This window comes from Ahaetulla prasina, chromosome 6 (genome assembly GCF_028640845.1).
Source record: "Ahaetulla prasina isolate Xishuangbanna chromosome 6, ASM2864084v1, whole genome shotgun sequence".
Lineage (NCBI taxonomy): Eukaryota > Metazoa > Chordata > Lepidosauria > Squamata > Colubridae > Ahaetulla > Ahaetulla prasina.
The window spans coordinates 69997649-70017389 of record NC_080544.1 but is presented as its reverse complement, the minus strand read 5'-3'; the positions used below and the strand labels follow the sequence as shown (position 1 = coordinate 70017389).

The window sequence follows — 19741 nt, the reverse complement described above, 5'->3', positions numbered from 1 at the left end:
TCATACTTTATGCTAAGCCAGGGTTTGCTTTAATTGTTATGCCTACATCATGCTACATCAAAATCAACATCTTTATGGCTAATGTAATGTACAAACTTAGTCTGAATGTTTTTGGATTAAATGTTCCATAATCCCTAGCCACTTGGACTGATGGGGGTTGAAATCTGGAGTGCATTAGGTTGCCTACCACTATCTATATTTGCTCTGTCCACCAAAATTTGCCAAGCATCATGAACCTATATTGTTTTGAAAGAAACAAATAATCATCATTAATTGCTTTCTATTTTTCCCTACAGACTCTCAGGAGTCCCACTCTGATTCCAGAAAGAACCTAAGGCTGGAATGACATTCTACCGGCCATTTGTATCTAGTACTAATGCTAAAAATAAAAAAGCAGCCAAAGCGAATGTTCTAATACGGTTGTCTCAATATAGAGAAACATTAAAGTTCCCCCAGACCAACTATCAAAGGTTTGGTTCTTCTCAGCTGCAATAAATACCAAACTGACCTTTTGAGACCCAGGATGAGGTATCCCTTTATGCAATTTGTTCAGGGAACTGGGCCGAATAGTTGGAGGAAAAGTCCAGATGGGCCCTTGATCCCTCTCATCTGCATCTCCATCACTAGGAAATAAAATACACTTCAAAAAAATGTCGAACTGGAAAAATTACATTACAGAGCAAAAATTAGAAAAAACTTTCCCCAACTGCTCCTATGCCCTCACAATTGGTGTGGTGTATCAGGGGGCTAATATTTGATGTGATACCACATGCACTAATCTTTATGGTAGGTTCCCAGCATGGTTCCCAGAACCAAAGTTGGATAGTCACGTATTCAATTATTTTTTTTTAAATGGAAGCATCTAGCATTAAAATAACATATGTTGTTCCTTACTCACCCACACCAAAAAAGCCACATCAATTATATCCATGTTAAGATCTACAAAAGATTATTTTCCATGCAGCAAAATTTATACTGTTCATATTCCTCTCGGTAACATCTGTGAGTTATTCTTATCTGGGAACGGAACAGGAGACAGGGAATATACATACATGTCAGAGTCATCTGAGCTGGAGTCCTCACCATGCCCCTCTGATTTCCACCGTTTGTACCGGTCAATGAGTTCCATGAGAAATGATGTTTTCTTTGTGTAACGTGTAATAAATTTGTGCTTTAGCAATTCCTTTGCAGTGGGCCTCTGTGCCAAAAAGAGAGACAAAACAAGGAGTTCCAGCTAGCAGAAACCCAAATAAGAAGGTAAACATCACTTTTGGCTTTCTGAAGATCATTTTGGTTTAGAAAACGACTCAGGCAGACTTACTTTTAATTAATCTTACATCCTCCAGAAGGTCAGAACAGTGTACATAACATTTTCTATCAACAATGTTGTAAAGCAGATTGGGCTGAAAAGCTGATAGCATGACTGGTACCAAAGTTACCACAATCTTCTGTGGAGGATAAACCAGAACTCAAGTCTCCTTAGCTCCAAAGGTCAAACTATCACATTCTTTTAATAGCTGTTGCCAGATATTCTGATGCAGTACTCTGTAGGCTCTGCTTATGAAGACAAGCAAAAAAACAACAACAACCCACTTACAAATCTCGGATCCTTGTTAAGGCAGGCTTCCACAAATTCCTTAAAGGGCTTACTGTGGTGCCCTTCTAATGTTGGAGGGTTGTTCTTGGGAATCAGGAAGAGAACCCTCATTGGATGCAGGTCAGAATTTGGAGGCTCTCCTTTTGCCAGTTCAATAGCAGTAATGCCAAGGGACCAAATATCTGCCTGGAAGAAAAACAAAAGGGTACAAATTCAGAATATTCCACCTTAATTTGCCTATAGAAGCCAACATTGTGTGGTCATAGGTTTGATTCCCATTTCCAGAATACAATAGTTCAATTCACATTCCATAATGATCCTGTCTGTCTGGGTGTGTGTTTGTATATGTGGGTAGGAGCAAAGCTCTGTTAGTATGCTCAAACATTACTGTAGGCAAAGGATGTGGATAAAACATACTGTAAACCTTTTATTTTTTCTACATAGGGCAATTCCCTGATGAGATAATACATTGATGGTCTTTTTACTTCTAGTTGCTCCTCTCAGCTCACCTTGAAGTCATAGGCTGACTGCTTGATGACTTCGGGTGCCATCCAAAAAGGAGTCCCAACAAAGGTGTTTCTCTTGATTTGAGTGTCTGTCAGTTGGCCAGCCACACCAAAGTCAGCTAGTTTCACATCCCCTTGCTCCGAAAGTAACACATTGGCAGCTGTTTATACAAAAAGTTATACAAGTAACTTAATCAAAGTGGGGTTATCTCTCTTGTGGAAAGATAGTAACTTTTGAAGGTTTGGTATACAGTTTTCAGTTAATTTTCAAGATAGAGAAGAAGACAAATAGTTATTTAAAGCAGGGGTCTCCAACCTTGACAACTTTAAAACTTGTGGACTTCAACTCAAAGAGTTCCTCAGCCAGAAATTTGGTTCAGTCCTTAAACCTATTTCTCAATCCACTTCCTTAGATGTTCAGAAACCAGACAATGGGATATTATAATTGTCCTATCTGAAACATTTAATTCTGATTTTCTTTCTTTGTTCTTTCCATATTTTATATCTTTCCTTTCTATATTCTATTGGAAAACCATTGTAATTATCCTAAATGTATTGTCACTTGAAAGTAACTGCACAGTTTATACACACAGCTTAAATTTCATCAAAACCATCCTTTTATGAAAGGGAGTCAATTATTTCTATAATATTCTTAACTATAGCAAATGGATTCAAAATTGTAATCACTTTTATGCTGATTTCAAATGATTTCCATTTCTGGCAGAAGATACAGAACAATTAAAACTCGGACCACACGTCTTTTCCTGCCTGAGAAGTCATGACTCCAGTGCATGGGTATCACTCTGTGTCTTCTGGCTCTATGGACAGGGTTCAAACTTAAGAGACGCCCCCTTTGTAGACCTCCCACTTTCAACTCTGTCCTGAGCTCGTGAGGACATTTTCTGGGTTTACTCCTGTGTGTTTGGATTTAGCAGGAGTTGAAGTTTGGAAATTTGTGCCTTTCTCTTTGAAATGGCATCAACTGAGTAAGTAAATGAGCTATCTTTGAGGGTTTTGTTTTTTTTTATTAATAGGAGTTTTCTTGGAGCCTCTATGAAAATGTAGAAGCTGAGTGGAATGAGCGAACCTTATTTAAGTGTTTGATGAGTTTAATTACAAGGCTGAGGATCGTTAAAGTGTGTGTGTGTGTGGAGAGCAGCGGGGGAAACTATTATTTGGAGCTGCAAGGAAAGTTTATTTTGTTTGTCTCCATTTTAACTTGTTTGTACCGGGAGCACATGGTGTGAGTACCGGGAGATTTAAATCAAGCTGCTGATTCCACATGGTTACTCCTTTGGGGGAGAATCAGAGCAGCGGGGGAAGTTTGAGAACACATTGCCTCCATTTTATTTATTTTTTGTTTGTGCTGCTATTTTAAGCTTCGGATTTTAGGTGCCTTTGCTGGAATACCCGCCATATGTGGGGAAGGCACAGAGGAAGGAACAAGCTCTTGAGCACCATGTTGGAAGCCACATGGGGCTAGCCAGGGCGGTGGCCATTTTGGGAGCTGGCTGACCTTATATCTATAGAGAAGATGATGAAAATAAATACATGAATGATATAGATATATATATATATATGGAAAATAAACAGGAATAATATGATAATAATAATAATAATAAAGAAAAAATAAATAAATAAAAATTAAATAATAATAATACCAGAAAAATAAAAATAAAAAATAAAAGAAATAAAAAATAAAAAAATAAAAAATAAAAATTGAACTGAAGAAAGAGAAAAGAGGCCGTCATGGGGTTTCGGTGATCGGCCCTCCAGTACAGCATAGGCCTTTGGAGTAAAGAAGTGAAGAGGCCTGATTTAGCCTGAGGCAGCTGTTTCCAGGCTGCATGGCTTTGGAGTTTTGAGCAGGCGTTCTGACCTGCAGAGGGAAAGGACCAACAGTTTAGGGAATTAACCCTTGTAATGCTGCTGAGTTCTTAAGATGGTAACTGGTTATTGAGGCTTGTACATTGACATGTATATGTATTACATAGAATTTGTTATGATAACAATAATAATAAAAAATAATAATAATAATTTTTAAAAAAATATATTATTTTTTTAATTTCATGGAATTATAAAAGGTGCTTACTTATATGTAATTTTATTTCTATATGTGTTCTAGAAATATGGCGTCGGATGCCTCACTTAGTGACCAGATGGAGGTCACTGATGCTTCTCAACCTCAGAGAGCTGCCACTGAAGGCTCGAAGAGCCGTTGTCATAAGACAAGGAGTGGCAGTTCGGAAGCAGCTGCAAAACTTAGAGCAAAAGCCTTGGCGCTTAAAAGGCCCACTAAAGCGCAGGAGAAGGCGGAAAAACGCCGCCAGAAGGCGCTGGAAAGACAGGTACAGAGGAACACCAACAAGGCCACTAAGTCCACATTTATTAGGGATCAGGTACAGCCTATGGAGAAAGATCCAATGGTGGAACCGGATCCTTCTTCCAGTTTTCTGGCCAGGGCCCTGTCGCCCCAGCCATCGGGGAGCGGCTCCAATACAGGGAGGCCCAGTTCTACACCTATCAACTTGGTAGCATCACAAGGGGATAGGCAGACCATAGACCAGGTGACAGAAATGCCTGAGTTAGTGCGGAAATGGATCGCAGAGGCGGTTCACCGGGAACTTGAGGCAGGCAAAAGTCGTAACAGGCAATCTGTTCTTGGGGCGGAAGCCCAGTCACAGGATAGGGATCAGGTAGAAACAGAACCAGCAGATGGACACATGGGGTCGCGTTCTGACAGCTCTTATTCGCCTTCAGAGGCGGAGAGTTCCCCATCCATGGAGGATGAACAATGGGACCAGGAATTGTCTGAGGAGGAAGGTTTTTTACCGGAGCAGCCCATGTTTAAAGGGCTGTTCAGGCCTCATCTTTTTAAGGCCTTGTTGAGTAAAGCTTAGGCGGTTACTAAACAGGGACTCCTAGGGGAACAAAGCGCCTGTCCAGAGCAGGACCCTGCAGACATGCTTTTTTCTGAACCAACGGTGGAGACGGAGACAGTTCCTGCTCCTAAATTATTTCTAGATATGATTAAGAAACAGTGGGAAGCCCCGGCCGCATTACCGAACATGTCCTCCCTTGAGAGACGGTTTTTTAACACGGCTTCTGACCTGATGGAACTCCTGAGAGTGCCTGAGGTGGATGACCCGGTTTTGGCCCTGGCTTCCTCTTCGGCCACCTTGGTTGAACCTGAGGAAGTTTTGAAGCCAGAGGATCGGAAGTTGGAGCAGGCCCTCACGAAGACACATCCTTCTTCAGCAGGGCCGTCCTACTGTGGCTTAAACAAATGCAGGAGAAAGTGCCGGTGACCGATCTGAGGACTCATCAGGATTTCAACAAGATAGTGGCAGCTGTGGAATACACAGCGGATGCCACTATGTCCTCCGCGAAATATGTGGCAAAGTCGATTGCGTCCTCGGTCACAGCACGGAGGTTTCTTTGGTTAAAAAATTGGCAGGCAGACACAAAGCGCAGATGGCGATTGGCCTCTGTGCCATTTAAAGGTGCAAAGTTGTTTGGTGAGGCTTTGGAGCCCGTGTTGACGGAAACTAAGGGGAAGAAGAAGGTGTTGACTGCCTTGTCAAGGAGAGGGGATACAAGGTTTTCCCCCTCCTTTCGGAAGTCTTATTTTCGTCCCTATTGGGGGTCGGCCTTTGGCAGATATCAGAGAGGTTTTCAAACACAGGGAGGTCAGTGGGGCCACTATCATCACTCAGAGGAGGGGTCCTCTGACAAAGGCAGGTCCCGCGGCCAGTCGCGGCGTCCTTTTCGGGGGAGGGGCAACCGCTCCTTCCGCAGACACCGCTGACGGCAGGCATCAGGCTCCCATTGGTGGCCGTCTAGGGCTGTTCGCCGACCAGTGGGAGAAAACCACCTCCGATCTATGGATAAGGGAGACCATTTCATCAGGTCTCTCACTAGAATTTCTTGCACCCCCTCCGACGGTCTTATTTCGATGTCCCAGGTCTCGAGATGCGACAAAAAGAGAGATCATGGACACTGCGGTTCAGCACTTGCTGAACATCGGAGCGGTGGAGCCCGTTCCGGTTCACGAACAATGGAGCGGTTATTACTCAATGTTGTTCGTCATCCAGAAGGCCTCGGGGGGGCTGCGACCAATTCTCAACCTGAAAGGATTGAACAGGTATGTGAAGTATCGGAGGTTCAAGATGCACTCCCTGCGGTCAATCCTTACGAATGTCCGGAAGGGGGACTTCTTGACCTCCACAGACCTTACGGAGGCATACCTTCATGTTCGATAAATCGGAAGCACAGGAGGTTCCTGAGGTTCTTTACGACGGCAAGCATTTGCAGTACCGGCGCTTCCATTCGGCCTTGCCTCGGCCCCAGGGTTTTACGAAGATCCTGGCGGCGTTAGGAGCGCTTCTCAGGGCTCGTCCAATACGGATTCAGGCATACCTGGACGATATTTTGGTGCAGTCAGTCTCTCACAGACAGGCAATAGAAGATTTGAGGGAGACGATACTTTGTCTGCAGACTCATGGTTTCTCCATAAACATGGAAAGAGTCACGTCATTCCACGAACCGGCTGTTACATTTAGGGGCAGTAATAGATACGCTGAAGGGTCAAGTTTTCCTGTCCCCAGACAGACTTCAGAGCATCAAGGACCTGGTAGTGCAGATTCGCTCACAGAGGAGAGTTCCACTGGCATTACTCTCATCTCTGCTGGGCAAGATGATTTCCTGCATAGAGGTGGTCCCATGGGCAAGGTTTCATGCAAGGCCTCTACAATGGTTCATGTTACCGTTTCAGAGGTCAGGCAGGGACACGTCGCAGTTCAAGGTCAGGGTCCCGGGAGACGTTCTAATGTCTCTACGCTGGTGGAAGTCCAGGAACATGGAAAGGGGCTGCCATTTTTTGGAACAGGACCGCATCACGGTGACAACGGACGCCAGTCTGATAGGCTGGGGGGCTCATTGTCAGGACCAGGTGATCCAGGGCTCTTGGTCAAGGGGGGAGACAAAGAGGAGCATAAATTGGCTGGAGCTGAGAGCGCCAGGTTAGCGCTCAGACATTTCAGGCACTGTTTGAGGGATCGACATGTGCTTCTCCTGACAGACAACATCACAGTGAAGGCCCACATCAACAGGCAGGAGGCACTCGATCCAGGGCTCATGGCGGAGGCGGATCGCCTTTGTCGCTGGGCCGAGCGCAATGTGATTTCCATCAGGGCGGAACACATTGCCGGGATAGACAATGTCAGAGCAGATTGGTTGAGCAGGGCACCTCTGGATCCTGCAGAATGGAGACTGGATCCGGAGTTATTCAAGGAGATTGTGAGGCGATTCGGACAGCCGGTCATCGATCTCTTCGCATCTCCAGCGAACCATCAACTTCCTCGGTATTTCTCCAGGTCCCCAGCGCCAGGGGCGGAAGGGGTAAACGCCCTCCGTCTTCCTTGGCCCAGGGGTCTACTATATGCCTTCCCGCCGATGGCTATCCTTCCTCGGGTAATTGGTCGGATTCTGCAGACCAGGGCACAGGTCATTCTGGTGGCACCATACTGGCCCAGAAGGCCGTGGTTCGCGGATCTGGTACATCTGTCGGTCACCGCACCATGGAGAATTCCACCCGACAGGGTGTCTCTCAGTCAGGGACCGGTTCATCACCCGGGTCCCCAGTGGTTGCACTTGACCGCGTGGCTGTTGAGCGGAGACTGCTAGAAAGACGGAAATTTCCCTCAGATGTGATAACGACAATGCAGGTGGCTAGACGACCGTCTACTACACGAATTTATGATTCCACTTGGAGAACCTTTGTGATTTGGTGCACTGGTAGGAGCATTCAGCCAACCAAGGTAAAGGTTCCACAGTTGTTGCAGTTTTTGCAGGCTGGGTTGAAGAAAGGGCTGGCACCAGGGACGTTACGCAGGCAGGTGGCAGCGATAGCGTCAGTGTTAGGTTCTGCGGGTAGGCGGTCGGTGACAAAGGACCCAGAGGTAAAGAGGTTTTTGAGGGGGGCGACCAACCTGAGACCGGCAGTGGTTCACCGTTATCCCACCTGGGACCTTCAGAAGGTTTTGCAGGCACTTTGCAAGGCTCCCTTTGAACCGATTAGGACAGTTCACATCAGTTTTTTGACTTACAAGACGCTGTTTTTGGTAGCCATCACATCGGCCCGCAGGATTTCGGAACTGGCTGCACTCTCGGTGCGAGAAGACTTGTGTGTGTTCCACTCCAATAGAGTGGTTTTGCGTTTGGACCCAACCTTTGTGCCGAAGGTCAACTCCTGGTTCCACCGGGCCCAGGAATTGGTTCTTCCGGATTTTTGTCCTAATCCATCACACGCGAAGGAACGTGTGTGGCACACTCTGGATGTAAGACGGGCTCTGAGGGTTTACATCAAAAGAACTAGGGCATTCCGACGGACAGAGGCACTTTTTGTGTCATTCCAACCATCCACCATGGGACAGAAGCTTTCCGCTTCGGCGGTGGGCAGGTTACTCAGAGCCACCATAGCCAGAGCCTACGAGGCTCAGGCTTTACCAAGGCCTAAGGCTATTACAGCACATTCAACGAAGAGTGCGGCCACATCGGCTGCATGGGCCACACAAGCGTCGGTGGAGGAGATTTGCAGGGCAGCGACCTGGTCGACTCCGTCACCTTTTATACGTCATTATCGGATTGACGCATATGCATCGGCTGAGGCGGCCTTTGGTCGGAGAGTACTACAACGTGTGGTAGAGACGCCGGAAGGAGATGACCAGACGGCTTCCCACCCATGAGGACTGACAGCTGGAGTCACGACTTCTCAGGCAGGAAAATGGGTGTTGGTCTTACCTGATACACCCCTTTTCTGACGAGAAGGAGTGACTCCAGCCCCACCCTAATGAAAGGGTCTGGTCAGGGAGGTGTCCGTGGGGTGTTGTTACAGGTACATTATTCGGAACCTCGTCGAACCTCGTTGAAAGTGGGAGGTCTACAAAGGGGGCGTCTCTTAAGTTTGAACCCTGTCCCTAGAGCCAGAAGACACAGAGTGATACCCATGCACTGGAGTCACTCCTTCTCGTCAGAAAAGGGGTGTATCAGGTAAGACCAACACCCATTCTGAATAGTTTTTATCCCAGAGCTATAATTGCCCTCAACAATGAACTAAAGGGCCACCATCAGTGAGCTGTTGGATAGCATTACTTGGTCTGCTGGGTGGATGCTTGGGTGGTTTACAGGTGGGGAATTTTTGGTGTGTGGGTGTGGGTGTGTATGTCTGGGGATTGTCATGTGTATTGGGCTTGGTCCCTGGGTGTTATGTGAATTTCGTTATATGCGTATAACACATGTAAAAAAGATGTTGAGACTCAAGAATGCAGAGAAGAGCAACAAAGATGATTAGGGGACTGGAGGCTAAAACATATGAAGAACGGTTGCAGGAACTCAGTATGTCTAGTTTAATGAAAAGAAGGACTAGGGGAAACATGATAGCAGTGTTCCAATATCTCAGGGGTTGCCTGAGGGAGTCAAACTATTCTCCAAAGCACCTGAGGGTAGAACAAGAAGCAATGGGTGGAAATTAATCAAGGAGAGAAGCAACTTAGAACTAAGGAGAAATTTCCTGAGAGTTAGAACAATTAATCAGTGGAACAACTTGCCTGCAGAAGTTGTGAATGCACCAACACTGGAAATTTTTAAGAAAATGTTGGATAGCCACTTGTCTGAAATGGTGTAGGGTTTCCTGCCTCGGCAGGGGGTTGGACTAGAAGACCTCCAAGGTCCCTTCCAACTCTGTTATGATGTTCTGTATACTGTGTATATACGTACAATGACAATAAACTTTATATAGTTATATATTATTATCCATTACAAGCATAGTGCTTTGGCAGAGTAAAATATGATGTCTGTTTCATAATCCCCTTTTCCCATTCATCCCCTCTTCTCATTTTCAAAATCATGAAAAAAAATTCCTTCTTAAAAAAAAAAGAAATAATCTTCATTATTATGTTGTATAGATTTATGTGGGCATCCAGACTCCTTAGTTTAATACATGATTACAGGAAGATATATATTTAGCTAGATTTTTCTTCCTAGGGTATTAGTGCAAACAAGCAACAAACACTGATTCACTGATCTTAGTAAAGAACTGCCAGGAATGAACACAATGTTAGTCTGTGTGCCTTACCTTTGATGTCTCTGTGGATTTTCCTCTCAGAGTGTAAGTAGTCCAGACCTTTCAGAATTTCTCGCAGAATTGTGGCAATGTAGGTCTCTTCCAAGGGACCAGGCTTGAGCTGAAAGACAAGGGCAGAAATATGTCCATGAAATATAGAAGATGACTTTGGCTACTAAGATTTTTCAAAACATGAATCTGCGCAATGCCCTTCTAGCCACCAGCTCATGAGGAGAAGCCCCAAATTGCACACCAACTTTGTCAAGGAGAATGTATCCCCATCAAGTATCAAAAATGAATATCACCAGATCCTAGGTAGTCAAAAACCCAAAGCCACTCCTTGCTAGTATTGAGTTGGAGTTTACGCATCCAGATTCTCAGAACATCCATGCGCTGGGTCAGCATCTCAACAGCATCACCTGACCAGCTAGGTTGGAGATGTATTACTAGCATACTGATGATATCACATTCTATGAACACAAATGATCTTGCACAGCAATTTAATGTAGATATTAAAAAGGTGGGGTGAAAAACCTGAACCCTGAGATATCATATATTGTAGGAATCTAGGTTGGACACACACACACACACACCAAAAATTGGAAATGGCTATGAGAGAAAGAGGTGAAGCACTGCAAAACAGTATCTCCAATTCCCAATCCTTGAAGCCAGTCCAGATGGATACCATAGTTGATACTGAAAACTGCCAGGTGATCCAGAAGGGTCAGGACAGTTATACCATCTCCATCCAAAACCCCCCAGAGATCACTTGCAAGTGGGATCAGTGCTGCCTCAATGATACCTTGGCCTAAACCGAGACTGAAAAGGATCCACATAATCCACTTCATTCAAGACCAGAATATAAAATCTGTTGCCTGGGTGGAGCCAAATACCAATTGGGTTAGTTAGATGATCATTATTATTATTATTATTTATTAGATTTTTATACCGCCCTTCTCCCGAAGGACTCAGGGCGGTGTACAGCCAAAATAAAAACAGTAACAAAATACAATTAAAATAAACAATTAAAAAACTTATTATAAAATTGGCCAAAATTTAAAACATATTAAAATTTAAAACCCATTAAAATACATCCAAAAATTTAAAATTTAAGCCAACCCCGCGCGAGTAAATAAATACGTCTTCAGCTCGCGGCGAAAGGTCCAAAGGTCGGGCAATTGGCGCAAGCCAGGGGGAAGTTCGTTCCAGAGAGTAGGAGCCCCCACAGAGAAGGCTCTTCCCCTGGGGGCCGCCAGCCGACATTGCTTGACGGACGGCACCCTGAGAAGTCCCTCTCTGTGTGAGCGTACGGGTCGGTGGGAGGCATGAGGTAACAGCAGGCGGTACTGTAAGTACCCAGGCCCTAAGCCATGGAGCGCTTTAAAGGTAGTAACCAACACCTTAAAGTGCACCCGAAAGGCCACAGGCAGCCAGTGCAGTCTGCGCAGGAGTAGTGTTACACGGGCGCCGCGTGCAGCTCCCTCTATAACCCACGCAGCTGCATTCTGGACTAACTGAAGCCTCCGAGTGCACTTCAAGGGGAGCCCCATGTACAGAGCATTGCAATAATCCAAGCGAGAGGTAACAAGAGCATGAGTGACCGTGCATAAGGCATCCCGGTCGAGGAAGGGGCGCAACTGGCGAACCAGGCGAACCTGGTGAAAAGCTCTCCTGGAGACGGCCGTCAAATGATCTTCAAACGACAGCCGTCCATCCAGGAGAACACCCAAGTTGCGCACCCTTTCCACTGGGGCCAATGACTCGCCCCCAACAGTCAGCCGCAACTGCAGCTGACTGTACCGGGGTGCCGACATCCACAGCCACTCCGTCTTGGAGGGATTGAGCTTGAGCCTGTTTCTCCCCATCCAGACCCGTACGGCTTCCAAGCACCGGGACAGCACTTCAGCAACTTCGTTGGGGTGGCCTGGGGTGGAGAAGTACAGCTGCGTATCATCAGCGTACAGTTGGTATCTCACCCCAAAGCCACTGATGATCTCGCCCAGCGGCTTCATATAGATGTTGAACAGGAGAGGCGAGAGAATCGACCCCTGCGGCACCCCACAAGTGAGGCGCCTCGCGGTCGATCTCTGCCCCCGTCAACACCGTCTGCGACCGGTCAGAGAGATAGGAGGAGAACCACTGATAAACGGTGCCTCCCATTCCCAACCCCTCCAACCGGTGCAGCAAGATACCATGGTCGATGGTATCAAAAACTGCTGAGAGATCTAATAGGACCAGGGCAGAGGAACAACCCCTGTCTCTGGCCCTCCAGAGATCATCCACCAACGCGACCAAAGCTGTCTCCGTACTATATCCGGGCCGGAAGCCAGACTGGAACGGGTCTAGTTAGACAGCTTCATCCAGGTATCGGGGAAGCTGCCATGCCACCACTCTCTACAACCTTCGCGACAAAGTGAAGGTTGGAGACTGGACGATAATTTCCCAAAATAGCTAGGTCCAGGGAAGGTTTCTTGAGGAGGGGTCTCACCACCGCCTCTTTCAAGGCGGCAGGAAAGACCCCTTCCTGCAAAGAAGCATTAATGATCCCCCGGAGCCAGCCTCGTGTCACCTCCTGTGTGGCCAGCACCAACCAGGAAGGGCACGGGTCCAATAAACACGTGGTGGCATGCAGCCTCCCCAACAACCTGTCCACATCCTCGAGAGCCACAGGGTCAAACCCGTCCCAAACAATCTCGACAAGACGCGGCTCCGTCCTCTCACCTGGATCATCCCAATTTCGGTCCAAACCATCCCGGAGCTGAACGATTTTATCGTATAGATAACCACTAAACTCCTCGGCACGTCCCTGTAAGGGGTCATCCCGCCCCTCCCTAATGAAGGACAGAGCGGGTCACCCAAAACAGGGCAGCTGGGTGGTTATCTGCCGACACAATGAGGGTAGAAATGTAAGAACGCCTCGCCTCCCTCATTGCCACTAGGTAGGTCTTAGAATAAGACCTAACTAGTGTCCGGTCAGCTTCGGAATGGCTGGACCTCCAGCACTCTCTAGGCGTCTTCGCCGGCGTTTCATCTCCCTCAGCCCCTCGGAAAACCAAGGGGCCGGTTGAGACCTACGCCGGGTCAGAGTCCGCAAAGGCATGACACGGTCTAAAGCCCCAGCCGCGGCCTGCTCCCAGGCCACGACTAGTTCTTCAGCCGTGCCGTGGGCCAGATCCTCAGGGAACGGCCCAAGCTCCGTCAGGAACCGCTCAGGGTCCATCAGGCGCCTGGGACGGAACCAACTGATTATATGAAATCTTGAGCTGCTCTTGAGGTGGTAAATTCTGGTAAGGTAATAAACAAAACAACAAAGATACTTACTAGATCCAGAGCTGAACCACCTCCCAAATACTCCATGATTATCCACAGTTTGGTGCCCTGTAGATTAAACCAAGCAGATGTGACAATAGTAATACCAAAATGTTTAGTTAAATCCATCTACTTTCTTATTAGAAATATTACCAGACATCTCTTATATAGTTCTTAATACCAGAATAAGATCTATCTGTCTCACTCACCTTTGTAACACATTTATGGTATTATTATTTTTTTATAGTTTAAGAAATTATATAAACAGTACCATAATAACCAGTTTCATACAAGAATGTTAGCATAAGGAAATACAAGGACACCTTTATCTTTGCTGCACAAAAATTGAAATGGTCATAGTGTCAACGTTCCAGAAAACCCCTCCTGAAGGACACAGCAGTCCTTCAGGCAAAAGATTAACATTTCAGAAGCAAAGTTCATCCACCATAATCAAGCACCTTCAATTAACAAATGACAACATTTTTACAAACTCAGTAAAATTATTAAGAAAGTCTAATTTAGAATCAGTAAATTTAGGGAGGGACCACTCATGTATTATTCTTCACTCCATGATTGCTTAGACTGATTTTCATTCAAATTATTAGCTCTCTGGGAGATTAAATATTGATCATGAGTATTTTTATTTCAACAATAACAGAGAAAGGACTTTGAAGGAAAATCTTCCCCTGCTCACCGACATTTATCCACTCATACCAGTGTCTTTACCACAAGATTTTGTGCTGCGATTTGAAATATAAACCATTCTTGGAAAAAACAGGGCTTGTCTAAAAAAAGAAGCCATTTTACTGTGCTTGGAGACAGAAGGTTTGTACATTAGTTGGTTTTTGTTTCCCTTTCCTTCAATTTTATAGATAAATTGCAAAATTATCAGCTTGCAACAAAAGCATTGCAATCCAGATTACTTTTCTAGCTTCAGTTACCTTCAAGTAGGAACCATAGTATCGGGTGATATATGGACTATCACACTGACTAAGAACAGTTATCTCTTGCTGGATGTCTTCAATTTCATCCTCTGCCTCTTCCAAGTCAATGATTTTGATAGCTACTACTTCCTTGGTACGGTTGTCAATTCCTTTGTACACTTCCCCAAATGATCCTTTACCAATCCTCTCCAGCTTAGTGAACAGTTCCTCTGGATCAACCCGAGAGTGCTAAGTTGGATACAAGAACATTGGGGAAATGAAGAAGATAAGAGGTGAGAGGGAAAGACAACACATTAAGACAAACTATTCAGAACTGTAAAACAAAGAAATACGAAGGGTAGTTATTATTAGCTACTATAACAATTCTAAGTAGACCATCCATAGGAGAGCTCACTATAGTACAGTGACAATAGTGACTCCCTATTAGAACAGAAAAAGAATATATGTGAAGATCTATGAATACCAAAAACTATATTTTAACTTAACGTTTACATTTTCTAGGGGCGGTCACAACAGTTAATTTCACCAAAATAAAATGGCACTTTGACTACCATCAGATGTAAAAAAAGAAATAAGTAAATCAAGAAAGTTACATCATAATAAATTGAAAGACTTTTGTGTGTTGCAAGAATCTATATTTGATTTTATTACATGCACACATCAATAGTGTGTCAATGTATAGTAGTCAATAAATGAATGATTAATTATATTCATAAATGTGAAAAGAAACTGTATGGTCTCAAGAGAACAAAACTTGAATTATTTTCCCCTTTTGCATGTCATGAGTTCTATGACTTAGTATAGCACATCCTTCCGCAACTTAGTGCCCTTCAATTAAATTGAAAATGCAAATCTTAAAAGTTACTCTGAAACAAGCCTTGAATTTGCACAGTTTTCTTCACATTCCATGCTGGAGATTGCCAGAAGAATCTATTTTACATTTCCTGAAACTTTGGCTTATTGCTGTCAATAACCAAGAGCCCACATATAAAAACATCAAATTCAGGAGAATTTTTTAAAAAGTAATTTTAATCTTACTGGTATAATATAGTTCACAACCACATCATAATTCGATGAAGACCAAATATCTCATCAATTTAAAGAACAGGAATAGGAAGACTACAATATGAATACTTTCTCCGATAGTTTTGTAGTAAAGCAAAACGTTTGCTTTCTCTCTTCGTTTGTGTTTATTTCATTTTAGATTGATTTCATAAAGTGGCAATAATTGGCTAATCAGTTTATAAACTAATTTGAGTACATGAAATTCCGAAGTATAAACTAGGCTGGAAGTTGAAAACTATCTTGAAAAAAGGCAAGCATAATGGGACTATGAAGTCAGCAGTTCAACTCAGAAACTTTACTTCTTTTTTTCAAAATAAGCCAGTGAGCCAATTCATACATAGTGATAAAGCATGAATTTGTAATCACAATGAAGTAGTCCAAACCAAGCAAGCCAGGTTACTTAGTGTGATATGTGAACCAGTAACGTGATTAATTCGGAAGACTGGTTTAGCAGAATGCCAATGAATCAGGTAAGACTTTCTAATACATGCATTTAAAAAGACAGCAGTATGCAGACCAACCAAATGTAAGATTTAGGTAAAAGATTAAGCATGGATTTAGAAAATGAACTGGTAAATCAGTGTTAGGTTTGCAAATAAAGGTGGTAACACAAATCTCTCAAAATAGGAGTAACTCAGTATATTTTTCTAAGGTTAACTTGTTCACCAGGGGTTTACCTTTTTCCTACATAATGTACCTAAAGGGGAAAAGGGGGAAAAATAATACTATGTAAGCATTCCATTTGGAAATTGATTCATGGCAACTGGACTTCTTTTCTTTTTGGTTTGAAACATTTCACTGCTTATCCAATAAATTCTTCAGTCTGAGCTCAATTCTACCTGGATGACTGAGAATCTTCACTGACATACGTAAGAAGAGTATCTGTCTGTATTGTTCAACTTGTAACATCTCTTAGAATTTCAGGGTTCTATTCATATTGAGGCTATTCAGATAAAAAATTTAAAAAAGAATTGAACCCACAAATGACATAAAATACTGGACATTTTGTAAAGTTATCTTTCCCATTAAAATACCTCTTTTCTATAAAAAAAATTAATAGAGGTAAAAGGATATATCTATTCTGCCTTTATTATTTTTATAAACAACTCAAGGCAACAAATATACCTAATACTCCTTCCTCCTCCTATTTTCCCACCACAACAATTCTGTGAGGTTAAGTTAAGCTGAGAGAGAGTGACTGGCCCAGAGTTATCCACTTTACATGTCTAAAATGGAATTAGATCTTTTTCCTGGTTTATATTCTGGTTCCTTAACCAGTAGACCCAAGTGGCATTTGTTAATACATCAGAGTTGTTTTGATGCAGTGTTGGATAAATGTTTCTTCTATACTGGAGATTAATTGTTCTTATATATCATCAAATTAGCTGTAACCTTTCATCAAAGTTTCTTCTACCTTGAAAATTAATTATAAAGGCTTGAAGTACTGAATAAAATCTGAAATTGCTCATTTCTATTCCGAGTGATTTTGAAAGAAGGTCAATTTTAAATGTTATCAAAAAAGAAAGTGTGCAAGATCTACTATAAAAGAATCTCAGCTTAAAACATTCTTTTGAGTTGAAATATTGAAGTAAAATAATTACTAGAATTATATTTGTGAAAATAATTTTAAAATGCTGCAGAATTCATTTTTAACTTTCATATTTTAACAAGATTTCCAGGGCTATTTTGATCTGATCTTATTTCTGTAAGTATAACGGTAACAGTGGAAATATCATAAAAATGGGAAGATATTTAACAGCCCATGTACATCTCTTGCAGGCTGACTAACATCAGAAGAATAGGTACAATGCCTATTTTGTGAAAGAACCTCATTCCAGAAATGGCTGTTCCATATAGGCAGCAGAAAGCACGCTAATATGGAATATGAATGGATGAGTATCAATTATTTTCCTGAGAATTGTCAATAGACAACATTATTAAAATAGTAATAATGAGCCATAGCTATCCAAAATTATTATGTATTAATGAATGAAGATTAAACCAGCAAACTTTCATATATACTGATGCTGTAGTTATTCTCTCACAGTGCCTGGAGGCTGTAGAGGTGTGGATGGATAACAACTGGCTTCAGCTGAACCCTGATAAAGACCGAATGTGGCTGTGGAGATGTAAACATTTCAGTGTGTTTATCATCTTTAGTCCTGGATGGAGCTGACTACCTAGACAGATTTGGTGCACAATCTGAAGGTTCTCCTAAACTCCTGATTCTTGCTCAAGGAGCAGATGACAGTCATGGTTAGAAGAACCTTTGCGCAATTTCAACCTATGTACAAGTTGCACCTTTTCCTGGATTGTGAGGCCCTGCACACAGTCATTCATTTCCTGGTCATCCACTGGTTGGTTTATTGCAATGCACTCGATATGGAGCAATCCTTGAAAAGTATCCAGAAGTTACAGCTAACACACTGACAGTTCTGGAGGGCCCTCAGCTGGCACATGTGACACTGCTGTTACTTTTTTTTTCATTTTTCATTTTTATTTTAAAATACAAAGAAGAGAAGAAAAAATAGGAAATTAAGGGAAGGAAAGGGAGCGGAGAAAGGGGTGTGTGAGATACAAGCGGAAAGAGAAAAAGAAAGAAAAGTGGAAATTCACTTCCAACTCTTCTTAGCACAGTACAAATTAAACATACTCCAATCTCAACTTTTTGCTTTTATATATTAATATATAACTAGCTGTTATGTATTTGAACTTTAGGAGGGAAGTTTGGGCGGGAACTAGCACTTTGCTGATTGGCTGATGCCTCAGCCAAAATAGTATTTAAAGAGGGGTTTTTGCTGTTGGTCTTTTGCTGGGTCACAATAAACTAAAGAGCTGTTGTCACTTGTGTGGTCTCCTGCCTCGTCATTGCCCAAACTTAACATTGGCGACGAAGGTGGGATTCTGAGGCAGCGAGACCAGAAAAAGAGCTGAAGGAGTACGGATTCGCAAAACCCAGCCAGTATCAGAAGCGGTTACATAGCAATGTCCAGCTATACACCGCCAGCGCCATTTGACCCTGCCAAGGAGAAATGGGGGTCGTACATGGCTCGTTTCGAGTGTTTTCTCGAAGCGAACGAACTACAGGGAGTCTCGGACAATCGGAAGCGTGCTTACTTCCTGAGTCACTGTGGACCAGAGGTCTTCGATACCGCCGAATCGCTATCGGAACCAACGCCGGTGCAGTCGGTACCATGGCAAACGCTGCAAATGACACTGAAGGCACACTACGCTCCGGTACCGTCGAAGTTTGTTCAGCGTTTCGAGCCGAGACAGAGAGTTCAGCGAGAGGGCGAATCGATAAGCATGTACATGGCCACGTTGAGGAAAGCCGTGAACCACTGTGAGTACCGGGACTTGGATGACTCATTACTGGAGCAACTCATTTGTGGGGTCCGGGACATTCGGTTACAGAGGCGGTTGCTGTCCAAAAGCAACCTAACCCTAGCCCTGGCCCTGGACGAGGCAAGGGCACACGAGATGTCCACCAAAGCGGCGGAGACCCTACAGAAACCGAACGCACCGAACACCGGCACGAAAGCAGCGCCGGTCCACAGCGAGGTCGTCGAGGCCGAATCCGGGGGTGAGGAAGAAAAAGAGGTCTTCCATACCGGGAGGTCAGAGAGAGGCGACCGGGACGAGTGCGTAAGCTGTGGAGACCAACACCAACGACAAAATTGCAGATTCAAGGACGCAATTTGCCGGCGGTGCGAAAAGAAAAGGCACATCGCACAAGCCTGTCGAGCCCCACAACCGTCCCGCCCAAAATTCAAACCGGCCAATCAGCAGAGCGCTGGACCAACGAGACAGCCAGGGATTGGCCCATCCAAAAGAGGCGCGAAATTGAACCAAACAACTGTACGAGTGGGTCACGCATCAACGCGAATAGAAAAAAAGATATTCACACGAACGCACATCGAAGGAGTGCCGTGTAAGATGGAGGTGGACACCGGCTCGTCGATCACGATCATGTCCTGGGACACCGTCGTGAGGAACCTGCCAGATGTCGCGAAACGCCAACTGCAAACCCAAAAGCTGAGAGTGCAAGACTACCAGGGAAACCGGATCCCTGTTCGAGGAGTCACGTCCCTCAAAGTGAGATACGGGAATTTTAAGAAAACTCTACCGATCACCATCGTAGATGGAAACCTTCCAAGCTTGCTAGGCCTGGACTGGTTCAGAGCCCTAGGGATGGAAG

At 44.1% G+C, this 19741-nt stretch overlaps 1 protein-coding gene across 1 annotated transcript in view; it reads right to left on the bottom strand.

Annotated features, from left to right (window-relative positions):
- The window catches only part of STK25 (serine/threonine kinase 25), a 35380-nt gene that overhangs the window by 4522 nt on the left and 11117 nt on the right, over positions 1-19741 (bottom strand). The window contains exons 3-9 of the mRNA XM_058189185.1: positions 14476-14706; positions 13547-13603; positions 10238-10346; positions 2107-2264; positions 1598-1783; positions 1053-1198; positions 509-623 (exon numbers count right to left, since the gene is read on the bottom strand). Coding sequence (XP_058045168.1) covers positions 509-623; positions 1053-1198; positions 1598-1783; positions 2107-2264; positions 10238-10346; positions 13547-13603; positions 14476-14706 — 1002 coding nt within the window. The remainder of the gene's footprint in view (positions 1-508; positions 624-1052; positions 1199-1597; positions 1784-2106; positions 2265-10237; positions 10347-13546; positions 13604-14475; positions 14707-19741) is intronic.